General features: G+C 38.7%; 1 protein-coding gene across 2 annotated transcripts; it reads right to left on the bottom strand.

The window, feature by feature from the left end:
- On the bottom strand, positions 1-21,859 carry UBA3 (ubiquitin like modifier activating enzyme 3). 2 transcript variants are annotated; one of them, XM_084765754.1, is made up of 18 exons: positions 21,732-21,844; positions 21,505-21,546; positions 19,459-19,579; positions 18,090-18,170; positions 15,618-15,700; positions 13,790-13,870; positions 10,129-10,172; positions 8,872-8,936; positions 8,399-8,554; positions 6,965-7,067; positions 4,923-5,036; positions 2,899-2,952; positions 2,427-2,463; positions 2,260-2,341; positions 1,850-1,950; positions 1,683-1,746; positions 1,537-1,591; positions 1-848 (listed from the first exon to the last, which is right to left on the bottom strand). In XM_084765754.1, the coding sequence occupies exons 1-18, from the start codon at positions 21,749-21,751 to the stop codon at positions 763-765; spliced, it is 1,389 nt and encodes a 462-aa protein (XP_084621880.1). In that variant the 5' UTR covers positions 21,752-21,844; the 3' UTR covers positions 1-762. The 2 variants fall into 2 exon arrangements, with proteins under 2 accessions (XP_084621880.1, XP_084621881.1); XM_084765755.1 differs by lacking the exon at positions 21,505-21,546 and having other exon boundaries at positions 21,732-21,859.
- Between the last annotated feature and the right edge of the window lie 321 nt (positions 21,860-22,180).

The raw sequence follows: 22,180 nt of genomic DNA, 5'->3' as shown, positions 1-22,180 counted from the left end.
TAGACAATGTACAATTTTATTAATAAATAGTGCAAAAGCATCAATGATAACTGTTTAAACATTAATTTCTTTGAACAGCCACATCTTGGTTTAAGTCTGTGCATACTGTCCTCTGTGGCATTGCAAATATACATGAAAAGCTTTCTATTTTCATGCACAGGTATTAATCTGTAATACTGTTTACAAATTATTATGGACAAGTTAAACTCTGCAATAATTAATACACATTTGGATAGCCACAATTACATGGGCAGCAATGAAGAGACAGCCTATGTTTGATATACTCTAGATGTCAGGTTGTAAATATTTAATGTTCTTAAAACATAATTCCTCATTTCCATTCAAGGATACATTTCTATACATGTTGATGCTTGAATGCAAGCTGAGGAATACATTCTTTGACCATAATAACAAGCTCACACAAAAGACAGTGTTTGTCCTGCTTTAAAGAAGCAAACATTTGTTCATAATCTTTCTCTCCAGGCATTGCTTTTCATATTACTAATGAAAATGCTTACTAGCCCAACCCCAAAGTTCAGTCTTTAAGAGAAACTTATAAAGTTAAAAAAGAGTCATTTGTTTTATATATATGTATATAAAAGTCAAATTCTAGCAACACTAATGCTAAAAATGACATCAATTAAATTTCCTTTTTTGGGTGTTCCCCTCTGCCTCCTCTTCCCAGCTCTTCAATTAAATTCCTTAGCATTTATAAAGTATATTAGTTCTATGAATTTTCTAATATGTGAAGATTTATTTTCCTTAAGTAAAATGAAGTTTGAATAGTACAGTCTGTGGTGTAGTGACATCAGCAACAGCCAGTTCTTGTCCATCAACGAGTCCTAGTTCTAAAATAGAAAAGACTATCATTAGCCCAAGCAAAAATAAATAAGTATCTCAGCAAAAAGAATAATACATACATATATACAGACTGTAGCTTTATAGTTCAGATGTCTCAAAATCCAATTCCCTTTAAGAAAGATAAAATTTGATTTCTTGGAGTTCTCATTTTTTTTTCCTATTAAAAGAGTCATCGATTCAATTCTTTTTTTTTTTTTTTCAAGGCAGTGTTTCTCTGTGTAGCCTTGGCTGTCCTATACTAGCTTTGTAGACCACTCTGGCCTCAAACTCACAGTGATCCACCTGCCTCTGCCCCCCAAGTGCTGGGATTACAGGCATGCACCACCACACCCAGCTTGATTCTGTTATTTTTATAGATATAAGTAATTTTGATTTGGTCATATTTAATTAATAGCACATCTAAGTTTAAAGCCAGCCTAGGCTACAAACAAGTTGAAGGCCAGCTAAAGCGACACAAGGCATCCTATCTCTAACCACTAAGGGCTGAAGATACAGCACAGTGAAAAGGTACCTGCCTGCCAACAAGTCAAGGCAAGTTATGCTTAGGATCCCTAGTACTAGCAATATTCAGACAAGAGACAGATACATACCACACACACACAGAGAGTGGGGGGGGAATAAACAGACATTTACTAAAAAAGAAAACTATTAATATAAACATTTACTTAAAAATACCTTTTAACGTCTTAGAAAGATTGGGCCTTGTTCGTTCTTCAATAGATGTTACTGACTGAAAAACAACATTATTTTAATGTATAGCACATTAAGAAAAAATGATAAATTTTCTTTTTAAAAAAAATTAAAAGATGAATATTACTCACCTGTAAGTAAAGTGTCCTGTTTTTTCCTTCTAATGTGGCTGTGATAGCTGGAGACTTCATTTGCCTAAAAAAAGTAGCAAACATCATTTATCTAAAGAAATAGTTCTTGCTGTTTTGTTTTAAAGTTTAAAAATTGGTTTTTACAATGAAATATATTCACCACTTACAGAGAAGCACTATTGGTTAGATAGTCTAAAACCTCTTGTAGTTTAGCGGATGGGGAAAACTGAATGTTTTGAGGCAGCTGGCTACATGCGGGACAGTTTTCCTACAAACATAAAAGAGTAATTTAGAGGCACACAAACCAATGTCGCTCTTTTTTTAAACAAGGTTATAGAAATAGATTTTTTTCATTATCATGCATATTTCCTATGTAAATATTTTTTGCCTTAAAGCTTGTTTTTGTAATAGGTCATTTGCTGTAAATAATTTTGCTTCATTTATTGAAGATATCCAACAAAGGTACATATTATTAGCTTTAGTAGCTCAGAGAATGAATACTTATCTTCAAAATCTTAATAATATAAAAGCAAAGGCTGCATGGTGAGAATCACTTTCTTTACTTGACGCTACTGACCTTCCTCTCTGCTTCAAATGTGTATGTGTACAGTCCGTCTACATCATTGAACACCAGGTAGTTGTTAAGGGGAATGTACGCACTGTAATGACAAAATGTTCGTGCTTATTTAATCGAGCAAGGCTATAATATGGACTTACACACTTGTTAAAAATAAAACTCATTACCTTGTGGCTATCTTAAAAACCTCAGTGGCACACACAGCTAGAGAAAAAAATAAAGGCATTTTAACTCAGTAAAAATAGATAATTTGAAAGCCAGCAATAAGATAAAATTATAATTTCTATGGAAATGGATTTCAAAATATATATTTTAAAAACATAAGAAGGAACAAGTTTTCTATTTGTTTTCATAATCCAAGTAATACACCTTTTCCAAAGTCTTCATCAGATCAATGAAAAGCCAAACCTATGAGTAAAAAGACATACTAAAATGTCCCTTTACTGTGAGCACTTTGTCTAAGAGACATAATGTCTTGTAAGACATAATGACACAAGAGGAAACAGTGGCCTATTTGGTTTAGGTAACTCACGCAAGAAACTATCTAATTCCTAGAACACAAGTAATTACAGAACTGTCAATTTTATTAAGTCAAAATCAAAGCAAAAAGTAAAACTGAAAGTTTTTTTTTTTCCTTACCTGCAATGACTGCATTTGTAGAAGCTACTGCAGGAATGATTCGTTTTACTACCCCTGAAAATTTTTACCAAATAAAATATGGTCATTTCTTTTTTGCAAGATTTATTTTATTTTCAATTATGTATAGGGGTGTGTGTGTGTGTGTGTGTGTGTGTGTGTGTGTGTGTGTGTGTACACACTACATGCATTTGTAGGTGCCCTCAGAGTCCAGATTTGTCCCATTCCCTGGAGCTGGAGTTAGAAGTCGTTGTGGATAATATGCACACAGCTAAGACATCTCTCCAGCTCCATTTAAAAAATAGTTACCTTTAGTTAAAGTGTAATTAAATCACTTATAGTCTGATGGTTAAATGCCATTTCATGAAATCTGACTTTTCAGGCTTTTAAATCAAGAAACAAAATTAGGCATGGCCAGGCAAGGCGATGTGTGTCTATTCCTAGCATTGGGAAGCTCGCAAAGATGTTATCTCAAAACAAACAAACAAACAGAAAAGCTTAAACATGAACTATTATCTTTCATGTACTGTGTTAAAGATCTTAAGCAACAGTATTGAAGTAAAGTCTTTGTAGTTTTACATAATGGCAAAGCAGTAATACAATAACAACAGTGTTTCCTAGTACTCTAGGTATAGTGTGAATACTAAATATGATTTAATGTTCCTAACATAGTGATGCTAGTCACAACATCCTTGTTCTAAAGATAGCAAAAGCAAGGCTGAGACACTAAATATCATATCCACAACATTATTCCTACCAAGTGTAGGAACTTGCTAATGGTAATGATGATACACTTGGTTCAAGTTCTTCCATTCACAAAATGCCAACGCATGGGAACAGAGCATCAGTGCAAACAACAAATGATAGTAAAACATCAGCTCTTCTTTAAGACTGTATGCTTCATCAGAGTTGAGTCTAACTGTAGAATGCTGTACTCTGGCTTAGGAGATCTAAGAAGGATGGATAACTGGACTCTAGCCAGAGAAGACTGCCAAGACTCGAAGCCTGTGCCATACCGAAGGATTAAGGAATCAGGAAGATTTAAGAATGGCAAAAACTTATATGACTGTAGAGATGGCTCAGAGCACTAGCTGCTCTTCCAAAGGTCCTGAGTTCAATTCCCAGCATCCACATGGTGGCTTATTACCATCTAAACTGAGATCGGGTGTTCTCTTCTGGTGTGCAAGCATATACACAAGCAGAACACTGTATACATGATAAATAAATATTTTTTTAAAGTGGTAAAGATTTAAAATATGGAGAGAATGTGATCACTATGCTCAAAGTTAGAAACTAGTCATTAAAAGGGGTCATTAGGAGTTGGAGAGATGGCTCATAGCTAAGAGCACTTACTGCCCTTCCAGAAGACTTCTGTTCAGTTCCCAACACCCATATGCAGCTCACATCTTTCTATAACTCCAGTCCCGGGGGATCTAATCCCCTCTTTTGTCTTCGGCAGGCACAAATTTCTGCTCAAAATATAGAGTAACTGTCTAGCAGTCTTTTGACTGCTCCCAAGAGGGAATAAACTCTTCTTCTTTGAAAGATGAAATGAACAGTTAAGACTTTGAAGATAAGAGCTCTTTCAACTGTACAGAAATATGATCAGTGATACCATTCAATCCCCACTAGCTGAGTAGTATATATTCTGCTAAGTTAGCTTCCTCCATCTTTGGAACAACTGGAAACCCACTGCTCCCATAGTTCCTTAATTACACTTCAGATGCACAGCCATCTCTCATCACTTATCAAGCATTCTCCCCACAGAGCAGTGGCTCTCAGCCTTCCTAATGCTGCCACCTTTAATACAGCTTCTCAGATTGTGGTGACCCCCAACCACAAAATTATTTTCGCTGCTACTTCACAGCTGTAATTTTGCTACTGTTATGAACTGCAATGTAAACATTTGATATGTAGATCTTAGGCACAGGGATTGAACTCCAAAGGGGCCATGACCCACAGGTTGAAATTCACTGCCATAGAGCATTCTCCACCAATCCCACCATCATGATAATTCACTAACTCACCTTGAGTGAGTCGATAGGTGACACCTCTAATATTATATTGTGATGCTCTCTCTACAGATTTTTGAAAAATCCACTGAATATGTTTAGGGTCATCTCCATCTAATGGAACGCCATCTGTTGTAGGGGAGACAGACAGACATAACCACAAGGCAACTTTTAAATGAAGTGTCAAACTCAGTGAAATATAAAATACTTTCTGGTTAATGCCCAGCTGCGGCTCTGAAGCGGTCCAGGGTGGGGTCTCTGGGGCTGGATGCAGATGCCCTTCCAGTTCACTTCATCTCTTGGGTCGCCAGAGCTGATGGCTCAGACAACTATCAGGATTGAAAGAAGGAAGAAGAAAAGGAGCCCAAGGTTTCTGCTCTAGGGACTGGCTATACTGTGGCCAAGGAGGAGAACTTAAACTAACCATAATTTTCCTATGGCTCAGGCTATAAAAGTGGCTTCTGGCTAGAGACTGCAGGGGGGAGGGAGGGAGCAGGTTCTGGTCGTAAAAGGAGGCTCTTTGATCTCCTCTTTGTGGAGATCTCCAGTAAGCTAGTGTAAACTTAGACCTGTTAATCCTAAAAGGCTGATAAAGCCCTGAGCCTGCTAACCTATTTGTGAATCTACAGGGAAATAAGAAATAAGAGAGGGATAGAAAATAAACCACTCACACACACACACACATTCAAGAGAAAAAGTGGATGAAATTAGGCATCTCGACTTCAACTGAAGTCAGGTTTCCCAATCTCAACACATACATTCAAGAGAAAAGGTGGGTGAAATTAGACATCTTCAACTGAAGTAGGGCTTCACAATTTCAATGTTTATTGTTGATGACCGTACTTATACTTCTAAGAAAAGGGAATTACGTCATAGTCAAAAGAGGACATTTAATCATAAAAACAGATGAATTCTAAAATACAACAGGTTACATGTTTTAAAGGTAAACATTTCTTATCTATGTATTCATTACATAAGTTCATAGTGAGTTCAGAATGACGAAGGTTGACAGGGTCTAAGGTTAATAGGGTCTGAAACTTACAAGAATATACAACTTATCAACTAGGACTGACCTAATTATACATTATCCAACTATCTCTTAGGTCATAATAAGTTCAGGACAATATTTTTTTTCTGTTAAGGAACAGAGTAAATTCAGACATCTCAAGATAGCTTCATTCCAACTTGGGATTATGGGAAGTTTAAACCAACTTGCCTATATTTATGGTGAAATACCAGGATTCCTGGTGCCATCTGGAGTGGAGGCTTATCTGAAGCAGCCACAAATCTGTCACAAGGCTGTCCCTAGTGAGGCATCTGGAGGTCCACAAAGGTATTTATTGCTGCCATAAAATCTCTAAAATTGTTTTAGAAGATCTATAACAACTTAACTTTTAAAACTATTTGAATCAAATCAGGAATTCCATAACCAGGGATTAATTCATCTGAACAACAAACAGTATCCTCAAACAAGATCCTGCTGGAAGTTTGCTAAATCAGAACTGGTCAATACCCAGAAAGTAGTTCACACCAATGTCAGATTTTTTTTTCTTTTTGGTTTTCCGAGACAGGGTTTCTCTGTGTAATCTTGGCTGTCCTGGACTCGCTTTGTAGACCAGGCTGGCCATCAATGTAGTCCTCGCTGTCTTGGACTCACATTGTAGACCAAGCTGGCCTTAGACTCACAGTGATCCACCTGTCTCTGCCTCCCTGGGTGCTGGGATTAAAGGCATGCACCACCATACCGGGCTCTAATGCCAGCTTTTAGAGAGATGCAGCAGTGCACAATTGACCGGGTAGTCAGAGGTTCGAAGAAATTCGGGGTACATCACGATACAGACCTTGCAAATACTGGATCTCCTCCAGAGATTTCTCATGCCTACTGGACTTCCCCTAATCAATGGCTGCTGACAGCATGTCAGAGGCTGGAAGCAGTTTTGGGAGTGCATCTTGGTACAGACCTTTTGGATACCGGATCACCTCCTAGATAGCCCACATGCCTAGCTCCCTTAACAGGGTGGCTCTTGGCACTTTCTAAATCTAGATTGTTAACTTACCTCCAAAAGGCTGCTCTTTGGGCCACTGCAACATCCTTACATACTCAATACAGTGTTCTGGGAGCCTGGGCATGGATGCGATGGTACACATGGGGAAATTGACCTAAAACCACACAGTTTGTCTTTCTTAGTAAAATTTACATGATGAGTTATTATCAAGTGCAACTTCCAGTTCTGGTTTAGTTCACAGAATTAATCTCAGCTCTTGACTAATATAAGCCAAACACTATAACTAAAACTTCTGTAATAATTCTATACTAACTTCTGTACTAATAAGAGGCCATCAGAGTCTCTTTAGGTTGAGCTACCTATAAAGACAGACATATTTGTCCTACATTTTTAGAGCATATACACTCAAGTTCTACCGGCAACGAAAAGAAAAGTACTAAATAAATTCTGAAATGTGAATGACTTACTTTTACATGTACTTAATGTGAAGGTATAATACAAACCAACACAAAAGCAGAGAATTAAACCAATTGTAAGTTAATACTCAGAGCTACTATTTATAGATCAAATTCACAACTATTCTTTAAAACAATTATATAGATTAAGGAGGCCTATCTTTGGAAAGATCGTTCTTAATCCTATTTACCAATCTTTTATTAGCCCTGTTTTGCATGCATACGAGAGAGTACATGCTACAGTGTACATGTGAAGGTCAGAAGAGAAGTTTCAGCTCTGCCATGCTGGTCCTAGGACTGAACTCAGCCTTAATCTGCTGAGCCATCTCACCAGCCTTTTTCTAGTATTTGTGTTCTATGAAATAATTCCAGCAGATCTCCCTTATTCATGAAATATATGTCCTAAGACTCCAAAAAGGTCTGAATCTTATGTATATACATTTTATCTTAAGATAAAGTTTAACACTAAGGGCAGGTATATTGGGAAAAACACAGAATATAATTTATTGCAACTTCGTAATTTCTCTTAAATTAAAAAATTAAGAAGCTGGAAAGATGACTCAGTGGTTTAAGAGTATTTACTTCTCTTTCAGAAAACCTGAGTTTGGTTCCCAGCACCCACATTAGACAGTCCATACTAGCCTGTAACTCCAGCTGCAGTGACCTCTGACGTCTAGGGACACTGCACTCGCATACCTACATACTTACACATATACACATATATAATTAAAATAAACAATTAGTATGAAACCATTAAAACATAAGACCTGATATGCAGTGTCTTAGAAACAGTAGGCTGTCATATTTTAATCTTCTTAGCAAATTTTGTTTTAAATTTCGCTTTTGTTCTGATGCTGAAGTGCGTAAGTTTGACCTCATGTCTTCCTTATGGTAAATACTAGCCTATGCCTTTAGCATATTTTAAATATGTTTATCCTCAATTACAAACCCTAAATACTAACTAGACATAACAATCAACACTCATTACAACCCAAGATACTAAGGAAACTGCAGGTGCTTTCCTGATTACCTGGGGTGGGTAAAGTTCCAGGGTGCACTCAATACAGGCAGTCATTCCCGGCAAAATCACTCGGGCATTCCCTTTAAAGCCTTCAGTGCCCCCATCTATCAACGGGACAATGGAGCTTGGATCCAACACACCATCTTCATAGTTTAGAAGAGATATCTAGGGAAATGTTTTAAATGGTTTTAAAGAGTGAATGGGAAATTGAAAAAAAAAAAAAGCAGCAACCGGATACTCCCAACAAATCCTACAAGTCAGTTTGGGACTCAGCAACAATGTATCAGAATGGAGGAATTATTTCCTAACAGTGAACAAACACATTCTCACTGAACACCAATGAGGGCAATAACGGCGGTATACAGCTACTTAATTTACAATTAAAAAAAAACGTTGATTTTACAAAAAGATGACAATTCTGATTTGGACTATGTTGAAAGCAATAGGAAAGGTCTCTAGAGAACCAACACTGAAGTGTTTACCAGCATTCCATTGATCCATCTTCTGGCTATGATGGAGTCCAGGCCACATACAATAATATGAAATTCTATGAGGAAATAAAATCCGCATTTAGTTTTTTATATAGTCTCACTATGTAGTCTGGTCTGGTCTCAAATTCTCTGTCCTCTTGCCTCAGCGTTCCTAGTCCTCTAAGTCTAGTGTGTACAAACATGCCTATGTACGGTGCTTTTTCAAGGCTTCCCTGCACCCTGATGTCTCTCCTCAGTCCTCCCAAGCACCAGCCTACCGACTGTATCCATTTATCAGTGCATGTGGACCCTGGCTAGTAAGAAAGGCTTGCAGTGGGAATTTAGTAGTTACTGTATCTGGTATACACATTAGAATGGAACAATTGCTTTTAGATGTACTTAGGCCTCCCTTGTGCTAAGTAGTGACTGTTTTCTGAAGGAGCATTACGGATTTCGTGTGATCTTAGTCCCAATACCTTCGAAGGCAAAAAGTGTACAATAGAGACCGAGACTGCAGAGGTCCTATGTTCCTTGAAGAAACACACAGATTAGATCAGGGGCTCTGGTGTGTGGCCTCACTCTAAAAAGAACTTTTGTTAACAGTCAGTAAATATGCTTCTGAGACTGACTGCCCTGCTTTTTCAAGGCTTCTCTGCATCCGAGTCTCTCTTCAGTCCCAAGTATCCCAAGTAACTTGGAATACCAACAAGGCTGTGAGACAGGACAGAAAACACAATTTCCCATGCATCTTTGCTCTCTACTTTCCATCCAAGTTTGATGTGACTCTAAAACTGTTTTGAACACAGTTTATCAATATAAATAAAGGCAGTTACACAAATCTTACTTTGTAAAAAAAAAAACAACCTAATTTTATTACAATCTTCCCACCCTCCTAATTCTTCAGTAATTCTTACTCAAGTGAGCAGATAGTGTATCTACTAAAAACCAGTACTGTGGTATCTCAGTTATTCAACAAACTTATTCAAAAATGCAACAGAGAAACCAACTACTAAAGACAGCCATGCACACAGAGCAGAGCTAAACAAAACAAACTATAAGAATTAATGGGCTGGAGAGATGGCTGAGAGGTTAAGAGCACTGACTGTTCTCCCAGAGGTCCTGAGTTCAATTCCCAGCAACCACATGGTGGCTCACAACCATCTATAATAAGATCTGATGCCCTCTGCTGGCCTGCCGGTGTACATGCAGGCAGAGCCCTGTATACATAATAATAAAAGAATTAATGAGAATTTAATTTCAAGAACTTACGTCGGTAGAAAGTGTCGTTAAAATCTTGAATCTTGTTGAAATGTCTGAATCCAAGTCAAGGAGCCTAAGATGCTAAGTCTCAAACTTCTTTAATAATGGCATAAAAACAAATTGTGTTTATCTAAAACAATAAGTAATCAATGTGGAATTCAAGAAAGCTGCTAAAATGAACACAACCCTATTTTCTGACAAAAATGTTTAAGTTATTTTCCTTATTTTGCGCATTATGTATATGCCACAGTCCACAAGTGAAGGCAGATCTGTCTCTTGTCTCTCTCCTTTCCCCCTACAAACACTCAAACACACACACACACACACACACACACACACACACACACACACACACAAACGCGCACTCACACACACAAAATAAATGTATAAAAAAATTAAAGAGTTGAGATATTTTCGTGAACTTCTTGCTTCATTTTGCTTTACTTGGGCATTTTTTTGCATTACTAGTCTTTTGCTTGTTTGATTTGTGTTTTAGTCGGGGAGTGTTTCTCAGGCTTTGGGTTTTTGTTTTTGTTTTTAAGAGAGAAAAAGAATATAAAGTTGGGTGGGTAGAGAAATGGGAAGGACCTAAGAGGTGAGAGAGGGGGAAATATAGTCAAAATATATTGTGTGGAAAAAATATTTTTACTAAGAAATTAATAGACTAGCAAAAAATGTCAAGAATCACTGTCAGCCTTATATAAAGACAATACAGAGAATCGCAACAGCTTTCAAAGATGTGAGCACAGCTGGCCTTGTTGGGTTGAAGGGGCTTGGGGCCTCAGGGTAAAGTGTGCAATTTTTCTACCTCTTGTAAAATTCAGCTGTGGTCTCTTTTTCAGCCAGTCACCAACACTGGTCGTCACAGCGCACTTGCAGGCACATGGGTCCCCACTGTGTCAGCAGTGAGAATGAGTAAGCGACTAGCACGAGTACCGCACGGCTTAATCTCAACACTTGAGAGTCTGGTCTACATGGGAAATTCCAGGATAACCAGGGCTACACAGAGAGACCCTGTCTCAAAAAACAAAAAAGCACAAGTGGGCACAAAATATGCTTAAGTTTTCTAATAAAAGAACTTTTAATAAGATGATACTAAACAATGCACCTTTTTTTTTTCAACAACAACACAAAGAGGGACAACACACAATATGTTTACTCTAGACTCCTACCCACAAAGGAAGGTATTTAAAAAAAAAAAAAACCATCAGATCATTTCTAACCCTCACCCTTCGGACGTCTATTCCCTTTGAATGATGGACAAGCAGGAACCTAAGGCACACTGAGAACTAGGTGAAAAAGAAACAAAGGAAGCAGGGGAGGAGTGGCAGCCTAGAAACCAAGAAGCAAGTTTCCCAGGTCTCCACAGCAGTGCTAGACAGACCGTAAATATCCTCCCTTTTAATTGTTTCCTTATAAAGGGACCATATTTCCATTTTTAGGCATATTTACTTCTATACAACATACTCACCAGAAGCTGTAAAGGCAGTCATTTAAAAAAAAATGTATTTATTATTTATACAGTATTCTGCCCGCATGTGCGCCTGCCCACCAGATCTCATCACAGATGGTCATGAGCCACCATGTGGTTGCTGGGAATTGAACTCGGGACCTTTGGAAGAGCAAACAGTACTCTTAAACTCTGAGCCATCTCTCCAGTCACCTCTCCCTTCTTTATATTTGTGAATAAAGGGTGTGTGTCATGGCACACTTTGGAGACTCATTCTCTCCCTGCAACAGGGGGGTCCTGGGAATCAGGTCCCAGGCTAGACAGTAAGAACCGTTAACCAATGAGCTATCTTGGAAGCCCAGCTTTTTCTGAGAGTCTCACTGTATAACCTGACTGGCCTGGGACTCACTGTGTAGACCAGGCTGATCTTCAACCTGGAGCAGTGCCCTGCCTTTACCTCCCAGGACTAGAATTAAGCCATGAGCCATGGCATCTGGCTAAAATCTCTCAATGTACATCTATGCCAACCCCCAACGTATGCCTATTCTTTGCTGAGTTCTAATCTGTTCTCCATCTTCCTAAATGTTTCATTTTAAGAACAGTATATGAATGGAATCCTGTGTATATCACTTCACAAGACTGGCAATTTCCTCAAATGCCCATGAGCTCCATCCCAGGTGTTTCTTGAGTTGCTCTTTTACTGTTTAGCGGTGTTCTGTGGCATGGGAGTACTACAGTTTAACAGCTCACCTACTGAGGCAGGGTCTAGTTATCTCCAGTCTGGGGCTTCTACAAATAAAGTTGGGGTGAGCAATGGTGTACTGAATTTTTAGGACATATGTAGTAATATCATTAAAATGCCCCAATTGAACCAACTGGGTAACACAGTTAAATGTATTTTTCAACTTTTTTATCCTAATAAGTAACCACATTTTTCTGTTATTTCTTCCAGCACTAGATATTACTACTTCTACTACTTTAAAGGGTATGAAATATCTTTTTGAAGCATTTTTTCTTGGTATTCTTTAGTGCCCCATACAGGCTAGGCAAGCACTCTACAACTGAGCTATATCCCCAAGCTTTTTCAGTTTTGACACAGGATCTCACTAGTTATTCAGGCTGGCCTTAAACTCCAGCATCAGTGGGGGTCTTTGCAGTCTTACTTGATGACTAGCGCCTTTCATGACCTTTCTGTCATCTGTCTCTTGAGTGAACTATCTCTTTGCAAATTTTATCCATTTTTTTCCATCCATTTTTTTTAAATGGACTTGCTTTTTTACTGCTAAGTTTCAGAAATTCTTTAATAAACACTCAAGCTTCCACATCTGAAGGTGCTCTAGGCATAGATTCAACCATCCCTGGGTCAGAAATACATTATGAAAGAAAAACCAGCAGTAGCGAACATAAGCAGGTTTTATCTTTTTACTAGTCCCAAATAACATAATATGATAACTATTTTATAGCATTTACATCATAGTATTATAAATAATTAAAAGGTATTTAAAATATCAGACTGTATAAATATCCAGTTGTGGATAGCTGATATAGAAACACTACACATTTTAAGTATTTATTTCATAATACTGGGGGTTGAACCCAGGGCTTCACACATGTCGGGTAAGTGCACTACCAGTGAGCCACATCTCTAGGAGGGTACCCTTTCGCACCATTAGTAGATCTGGATTCCCTGAGAGGATCTGGGGATCAGTCTCCCACAGATAGCCAGGGATAACTGAATTCTAGACGGCTTCGCTGCCAGCTACTTTTTAAATTTTCTCCAGTGTATAGCCTGTCCTTTTAGTACCACAGCAGTCTCTCTCAGAGCACAGCTATTAATTTCAATGTGGCTTAAGTGTTCTTCAAGCCTTAGGACCCAAAGATGATCTATTCTATCCCCTGATTTTACTGCTTTACAAATTACATGTGTGATCCACTGTGAGTAAATTTTTGTCTAAGATATAAGGAGTAGGTAAAGATGCACCTAGTAGAAATGTTTAATTATTACTAAAACTAAAACAGAAGCAGATAATGACATCAGCTAAATAATTAATTTAAAATTCAAAGCCAAAACTATGAACATAACCATAAAGGGAAGGCTGGGCTACAACAGAAATGATATGCATTTCCTCAGTAGAAAAGGGTCACACTGCTGATTCTCTACTAAGCATCTTTTATAGTCAGGGGGGTTTAAAGAAGTACTCTTTGTGTTGAAAAGGATACGGGACCACGTTGCAGTTAGGAACTCTGTCATTTAGGAATTCTGCAGCAACTTCAGCCTTGGATCTTCCAACATCTTTAGGCCTATAGAAAACATTATTTTAAATTGTCATTCATAATATAAAAATTTAGATTGTCTACCTAATTAGCTTCCAAACATAAAAAAGGATAGTCTATAACATTCTTAGAAAAAATATTTAAATATTTTAACTGCACGTTTTAATTATTCTTAAAAGTACATGTATGCAGTGTGTCTGTATGTGAGCATGTACATAGTTACTAAACCCTTACTGATAGTCCAAATAAATACAGCATGTCTAATTGTATTTGTTAACTGATAATATGAACTATGAATAGCAGAGTCTGCATTCTGCAGGAGAAAGCATTAATAACAGCTCATGCAGCGACTACTTCCAACCACTGACTCTTCCTATTAGAAAAATACCCTAGGCGTAGAGCCTTCCAGGAGTACAGCCTGAACCAGAACTTCAATCTGCTGTTTGGTTTTTGAGACAGAATCTCACTCTATAGCTCGGATTAGTCTTGAGCTTACTATACTGCCCAGCACAGTCTCAAACTCTAAGCAATACAGGTGGGAGCCACCATTCCTACTTCACTGTGTTTATACGCTGGTCTTAGTAAAATGTACGCAGAGACTAAGCCTGGGAAAGGAGGACCTTCTGAGTATCACATCCATCCAAGGTGTGCCACTTAAGCAGCAATCAGAGTCCCCAAAGCACGGTGGGATTTGTTATGTTTTGTTTGTTTTGAGGCAGGCATCACTACATACCCCAGGCTGCTGCTTACACATATGCACCACTCGCCCCAGCTTCCTCAACCACATTTTAAAAGAAAGAATAAATTTCAAAGGTATCAACTTTTTCAAGAAGCTGAAAATAAAATCTGGAAGCATCTCTCGTTGATAATAACCAGATGTTAAGTACAAAAGGACGCAGTATCTCTTGGAGCCCATGACTAGCGTCTGCTGTCTCTGCACAGTCCTCAAGGAAATGAGTCATTCTTCACACAGAAGAGCAGGTGCTTCGCTACGATGTCCTGTCACACACACACCCCAGACACTGAATCCTTATTTTCTGTATCCTTCATATCCAGCAGTGTAAATATTTTTCTTAGAGTAGCAAATCAAATTTTTATTTTATTTGAAATTAGAATTTCAAAGGAAACATTTTATCAGGCTAATTTTACTCTTCTAAATAAAGAATTATTTTTTCCTTATTTATAAGGTGCTAAGAACTGTATTCTGTCCTTACTTGCATAGAAAAGTACTATGAGTTAGAAACCTTGACTTGAATAACCCAATTAAACACTCTGCACAGAGGCTCTTCCCGTTTCGAAGAGGAAACAGTGGCATGCCAAGATTCTTCTAAATGTATTTTTGTGCTTTTGTAAGCCTCACACAAAAGAACTCCAGCATGGGTTTAGTGAGATCTGTACATACATTTACAGGATCAGGGGACATGAGTGCTGAACCAAGACAGTATCTTAAATAAAATGGCGAGTCACTGTCTTGGCACCATGTCCAAGTTAGCTACCTCTGTATCATTATTACTGTAACCATGTTAGTTACAAATTAAAAGGTGTGGCTTGTTATCAACAACCAATCATCTCAGTCTGTTTCAAAGCAGTAATGCATTAAAAAGTTGTCAGAATGTAAAGATATACAAAATGCACATAAGTGCTTATACGACAAACATCACCCAAATACTCAATACATTTTCCTATTTGTAAAATCCATGTTAGACTCTCAGTAATTAATTGCAAGGTACAAATATTCAAATGTTTATCAGAATTTTTAAAATATCAAACTTACCTAAATAAAAACTGCCTATTTAAATTGGAAACATCTATTGTGTCCATGTCTATAACATGAATCTGTCTAAAACCAGACAATGCCTGTAGAAAAAAAAAAAAGAAATCTAATTAGGCAAGAGCTTCCTTTCTTTTAAAACATAACATAGATTTTCAAAATCTATGTCCTAAATCCATACATTTTCAGCAATAAATTCTACATAATTATATTCTTTGGCTAAAACAAAAGTTTGTGGTGCAAGGCATTAAAAAAAAAAAATCAAGAATCTTCTTAAAGAACAAAACTGCACAAGCACTCAGGTTTAAGCCAAGAGAAAACTCTCAACCTTACCGCTTTGCATCTGCTGCCCGCTCTGCCTAGAGCCTTTCCTCCCCAGTGTTCTTCTAGGACACTGCTCCCCCGACCTCACCACCAGGCTGCCTTTCTTTACCCATGGATTACCAGCTGACATTCCACATACCTTCCTTCTCTCTTTTTTTCCCCAATGAAAATCTGAGTTCCATAAACACCTGCTTATATTGCTCCATTCTGAGTCGTAATGCCTAAAATGGTGCTTGGAATTTACAAGAGGAGGCTCAATAACCATCTGGTTAATCAGCAACATTAATGTCAGAGTCTCTCCTTTTATTTAGAATGAGCCTTTAGGGGACTAACAGGCAGTGAAAGGGAAGAGAAAAAAAATGCTTATCTTCTATACTTACGTCTAAAAGAAACAAAATAATAAATGATAGAGTGAAAGGCCCACATTCTCTGTATGCGCTTAAAGGAGCAGAATGTATTAAATGGTTCTCAAGCTGTGGGTCATGACCCTTTCAACACGAGTCACCTAAAACCAACTTGTGTATCAGATATTTACATTACGATTAGTAACAATACCAGAATTACAGTTATGAAGTAGCAATAATTATATGGTTGGGATCCCCACAGCATGAAGAACTGTATTAAAGAGTCACAGTCTTAGAAAGGTTGAGAACCATTGATGTAGTAAATAAGTAATCCTCAGATCTAACCTTTAATGACAGTGCATTTAATAGTATACACTGCAATTCTAAAAAATAAATCACAACTTCAAAGTGCAGTTAAGCTTTAAGGTACCTGTACCTGCCTAGTATAAAAACAAACAAACAAACAAACAAAAAACAATGCCCAAACTCCATAAACCCTTCTTTTCTCCAACTTTTGAGCTGTCACACTACTAGAGTAACTGAGAGGGAGCTGTCATTTTGGAACATCACACTACTCCATACCTACTGCTATTGATTTCAAGATGTCTTATGTCCCCAAACTTCAAGTTCACCGCAGACAGAGACCACAGTGACCTACAATTCCCACAGAACTAACAAAGCACTAAACAGTTGGTGTTTTTCATTTTAAAACCTTAGCAGGACCAACACTACTGTTTCCTAGAAAATCGGTGTGACTGTCTTGATGTTTAAAACCTAACTGTCAGATGAAGAAAGACGGCTGAGTAGTTGAAAGCACTTACTGCTCCTGCAGAGGGCCTGGGTTCAGCTCTCAGAACCCACATGGTGGCTCACAAGCCTCTAACTCCACTTTCAGTCTGACACCCTCTCCTAACCTCTTGGAGCAGCAGGCACCCATGTGGTATACATATATGTGGCAAAATACTCATACACATGAAATAAAAATAAACGTTGTAAATAAGTAAATTTAGCTTTCGGCAGGTGATTGGTGCCCTCCATCTTGCTATGATCTGCTTATTCTAATTTTCCATGTTTCTACCTGGTGAGAAGCCAGGTATACTGCAGCGATACAGTAATTGTCTCCTTCCTCAATCTGTTACATTGACAGAAACTTATGCAAAGTCACTTCATGGTTATAAGAACTCATCAAAACCTATTACATCACAACTATGCATTTCTGGGTAGTTTCGCTACAGGCTCAGCTGTTTCAAATCTGAGGCACTTACTATCATATGATCATGAAAAACAACCACCTTAAGTCATGCAAGGCTTCAGTGAAAAAGCGTACTTTAAATAAAGAACTAATAATCTGGATTAGAGTCTAGGAACCTCACTGTAACTCAGGGGAAAAAATGAGGGAGTCTTTTAATTTTGCTGCACCTCAATGTATCCTTTTGGAGAAAGTAATACAAAAACCAACCTAACTGGGTTATTTGGTGAAGCAAAAGAATTAATTATTTGAAATTACACATTAAAAGATAAACTATTCTGTTATTTACTTCAATGAAATGAAATTAGCATTAAGCTAAAAAAGGAAGCAAAAGAGAGAGAGAGAGAGCAGAAAAATGACTTTAAGACTTTTAGAGTTGCAAAGTAATAGTATGTATTTTTATTACTGTCTTGAATTTGACCTGCTAAGCTTACCCAATAAATATTCAAGAGAAAAAAATAATGAAGACATTCCTCATATGGCAGAAAAGCAAAAAAACTTACTTAACTCTAAGAGAATACACACACACACACATACACACACACACACATATATTACCAGATTTTTCAGTAGCTCACATCCTAAGCCACCAGCTCCAATGACTAGAACTTTACATGTATCTAACAAGAACTGGAGCGACTGTAAAGAATGGAAATGCATATTAAAATCTAGGCAATCACCACAGGAACCATGAATAAGGCAACAAACCACACAACAGTTGTTAACGTAGGCACAAAAAAAGGCAATTAGCCGTAAGAAACACACCTGGCTTGTCATTAGTTATTTCAAATTACAAAGAAATGTAATTACAAGTTATGAAATCCTTCCAGAGGAAGGGATGCCCTCTTCTGACTTTGGTGGGTACTTGGCACATGAAGTGCATGTGCATACATAAAGGCAAAACACTCATATACATAAAATAAAAATAAAATTCTTTAACACTATCCCTAGTTATGTCTACTTTTACATTTCATAGGTAATATATTTCCTACAGTACTCTAGTACTTCTCCCATTCTTTATGCTTTTCAATTTTTAAAAATTTTTAAAAAGTAGAGAAGATATAAAAACCAGAAGATAAAGTACATCAGTGTTTGAACATCTAACAAAAACGAGACAAGAGCAGTTACACCTTCCTTAATCCCAGATCAGCAGAATTACAACATTGCTTAGCAGCAGTGACAAGCTTATGCTATTGTGCAGAAACACTTTTAAAGTACAAGAAAATATGATGTATAACTATATTATCCAAAAAGTTAGTTCTATGCCCTCTTCTTACACTAGAGGAGGAAAGGGTTTACTCACACAAGCTACTGAGCCAAATTCAAGAGTTTACACAACAACTTTATGAGAAGTATTTCTATTTCAAAATCTCTTCATGGACACAAAATGGCATAAAACACTATAGTGAATACTTTGCTCCTACTCTATGCTAAGAAACAAATTTATCTAACCAAATATTTGCTTTAAGTCAGACAGTTCAAAATATGTATCTATCATATTGCAAGCACATTTTTTAACATGCAATTATAGTCAATGCTAAATAAAGACTTCCAACTAAATTTCAATACTTAAGTAAGCATACCTTACAATCTTATTAGAATTAATTTACTACAGCAGGGCTACAAACAGGGGAATGTGGCTTAGAAATCACTTTAAACTAGAATGTTGAGCATACCAGAATATGAAGTCATCAACTTATCCTACTCTCAAAAAATTTAAACTTATATGAAAAGAGTAAAAACGCATCACTAGTTATTTACATAAAATCAGTTGTAAAGACTCAATTCAGTACTCACAAGATAACTTAATTTCACAAACAATTTTATTAGTTATCTGTATCGTAAGAGCAAATTTTAAAGGAAGCATCTTATTATTTTTGAAATGTAAAACTATTAGAGCAGTTATTTAAAAATAAATGTTTCTCACTTCAGTGCTTGGTTCGAAATCAGGGTGTGTGAAGGGTCCAGATCGCTCGAGGAACTTCTTTACATGGTTCCAGCGACCTTCCCAGTCTCCAGTGTCCCCACACCCACCATCAACAGCCATTCTGCACAGAACACAGTAAATTCAGCTGCAAAGATCAGTATGAAAAAGCCACGCCTATAACTATTAGGTGTCCCCAAATGTAAAGGTAACCACACCAGACCTGCTCAAATAAAAAGGAAAACTGAGCTTATAGTAAAGGAAAACTGTGGTTATATTTTTCCAGATTTGGCTCATCTTTCATGGGAAAGCACTCGCACCCACTTGATGAAATAAATCAGCCACTGTGTTCCCAGCTTCCTCAGCACCCAGAGCTCTAAGCTGGAACCCTAATTGATTCAATGAGAAAAGGGCTTCCCTATGTTTGGTATTACACTCACTGTAGATGTCCATAATCTGTTCCTTCCGTACATTTGGAAAGGGAAATAATAAATACATAGAGTAAGGGGGACTTTGAGACCTAAAGTGCTTAGATCTAAACGTATCTATTGCTCCCCACATTTGGAAAAGTGCGATCTACAGAGTGAGCGTACTGCATGAAAGCAAGGTTCACACATTTCTTTCCTCAGAGAGGTCCCAGTATTTTCTTAAACCTCTCAATACTGAGGTGGATTTGTTGCCACCAAACACACAAAAGAAAATATGTAGGCTACAATTATGCCACAGATGGGCACTACCATTGAGAAACTTTGAGAACATGTAACTAAAGTAGGACCCTTCTTTAAAAAACAAACAAAAAAACACAGGCACTTTACAATCACAGATTCATTCATGTTTGGTGGTGATAACTTTGCTGTAGCCTTTCAATTTCTACCTTCAAATAGATTAGTAATATCAATTGTGGTTGTCGTTGTTGTTTTGGTTTTTTTTTTACAGACAGGGTTTTTCTGTGTAGCCTTGGCTGTCCTGGACTCACTTTGTAGACCAGGCTGGCCTCGAACTCAGAGATCCACTTGCTTCCACCTTCCTGAGTGCTGGGATTACAGGGTGTGTGCCACCACGCCCAGCTGTGCTATCAATTTTTCTTTTTTAAGAAAAGGGATCAATATAGATTGCATAACAAGAAAAGAAGAGGTTCTGATACATGGCCTGGTTTCATCCCACAACCAGGTGCATCCTAACCTTGAGGCAACCCCTTAACTGTCAGCAAGCTCAACCGAAGACTGCAACTACTTCTGATGATTATGTGATTGATAAAGGGATAATCCTACAGAGGACTTAGGGGCAGCTCTGGGCATATAGCAAGCACTCAGCACTCAAACGTCATCATTTCACCAAAAGAGGAGGGAAAAAAAAGTAGGTAACTAAAAGGTGGGAAAGGAATCCGAACTCTTGCATTTAAAAAGGCAACCAAAGGGGATTCGGGGGTGGAAAAGACCAAAGTACTACTGGGAACTGACACATCCACTACAGGAGTATTTTTGTCCTTTCCTACGGAGGGAGCGGAGTAAAATCTCGTAAGATTGGTTATATGAAAAGAAATATAAATCTGTGGCATCAAGAAACTAAGCTTCTGATACAGGTTGTGTGGTAAATGAAGGAAGGAGCAAGTGCTTAAGTCGACATCTCCTTTAAGACCCAATTACTTTGCAAAAATGACGAGTTTAATACAATTCCTGATTCAGTGTTCATTTAAAAAAAGTTTTTTTTATATAGCTTGTACTGGTATCTCAGTATTTACCAAGGACCCAAAACAGGCCTCGTGTCCATTTAGATTTAGATTGGGTTCACTTGCCACAAGGTCACAGCTCTGACAATTTAGTTTGGAGGAAGAGGTGGGGCACCGGGTGGCTTTTGCGGGAGCAGAGCAGGGGAGCGGCCGGCCAGTGGCCGGGGCTGGGGACGGGGTCAGGGGTGAGGCCGCGCGGCCTGCTCCGGGTGCCCCCCTCCCAGCCCCCCGGGCCCGCTGCGGCTGGTCCCCTAGGCCTGGGGCTAGGGGGGGGAGGCTGGGGTCTCCGGAGAGGACCCCGGCCTCCCGGCAGCACTAACTTCTCAGCCAGCAGCTCCTCTATTCTCCTTCTTTTCTTCTCCCTAAAAGAAAGAGAGAATAAAAGAAGGGTCAGCATCAAGCTCCACAGAGGACGCCGCAAGGGTATGGGGGACGAGGGGACGGGGCGGGAGGTGGGGGTCTCCCGAATGGCAGCGGTGACCGCCCACCGCCGCGCTCTCTCACAGCCCAGCCCAACCCGGCGCTCCGGCAAAACCCCGATACTTACGGCTCCTCGCCATCCGCCATATTGTTCCCCGCCTCTTCCCAGAGGCCCTCGCGGTGGATCGGTCCGCCCGGGAGGGGCGGGACTGCAGGTAAATGGACGAATGGAGGGCGGAGCTAGAGCGAAGAGGCGGAGCCTCAGGTAAGGAACGCGTAAACGGGGGCTGGCGAGGGATTTAAGGGGAAGGGCGGAGCTGTCATTTGGGGACCGGGCTTTAAGAAAGAAAAACCTGAGCAGGCGCAGAGGGGCGAGACCAGAGCGCTGATACAGTCAGTGCTAGAAGAAAAAGGAGCGAGAGGCGGGGCCAGTATAGAGGCCGTGGCTGCAGGGGAAGGGAGGGAGGGGTGGGGTTGTGCGGGAAACGGAGCTGAACAGTGGGTAACCTTGGGTAAATTGGCTGCTGAGGCTCCCTTGGGTTTTGCAAGCATTTCACACTTTAATTAAAATCTTGA

This window comes from Acomys minous, assembly GCF_964271855.1.
Source record: "Acomys minous genome assembly, chromosome: 17".
Taxonomy (NCBI): domain Eukaryota; kingdom Metazoa; phylum Chordata; class Mammalia; order Rodentia; family Muridae; genus Acomys; species Acomys minous.
Note: the sequence above shows the minus strand (reverse complement) of the source record. Positions and strands in the feature narration are given on the sequence as shown.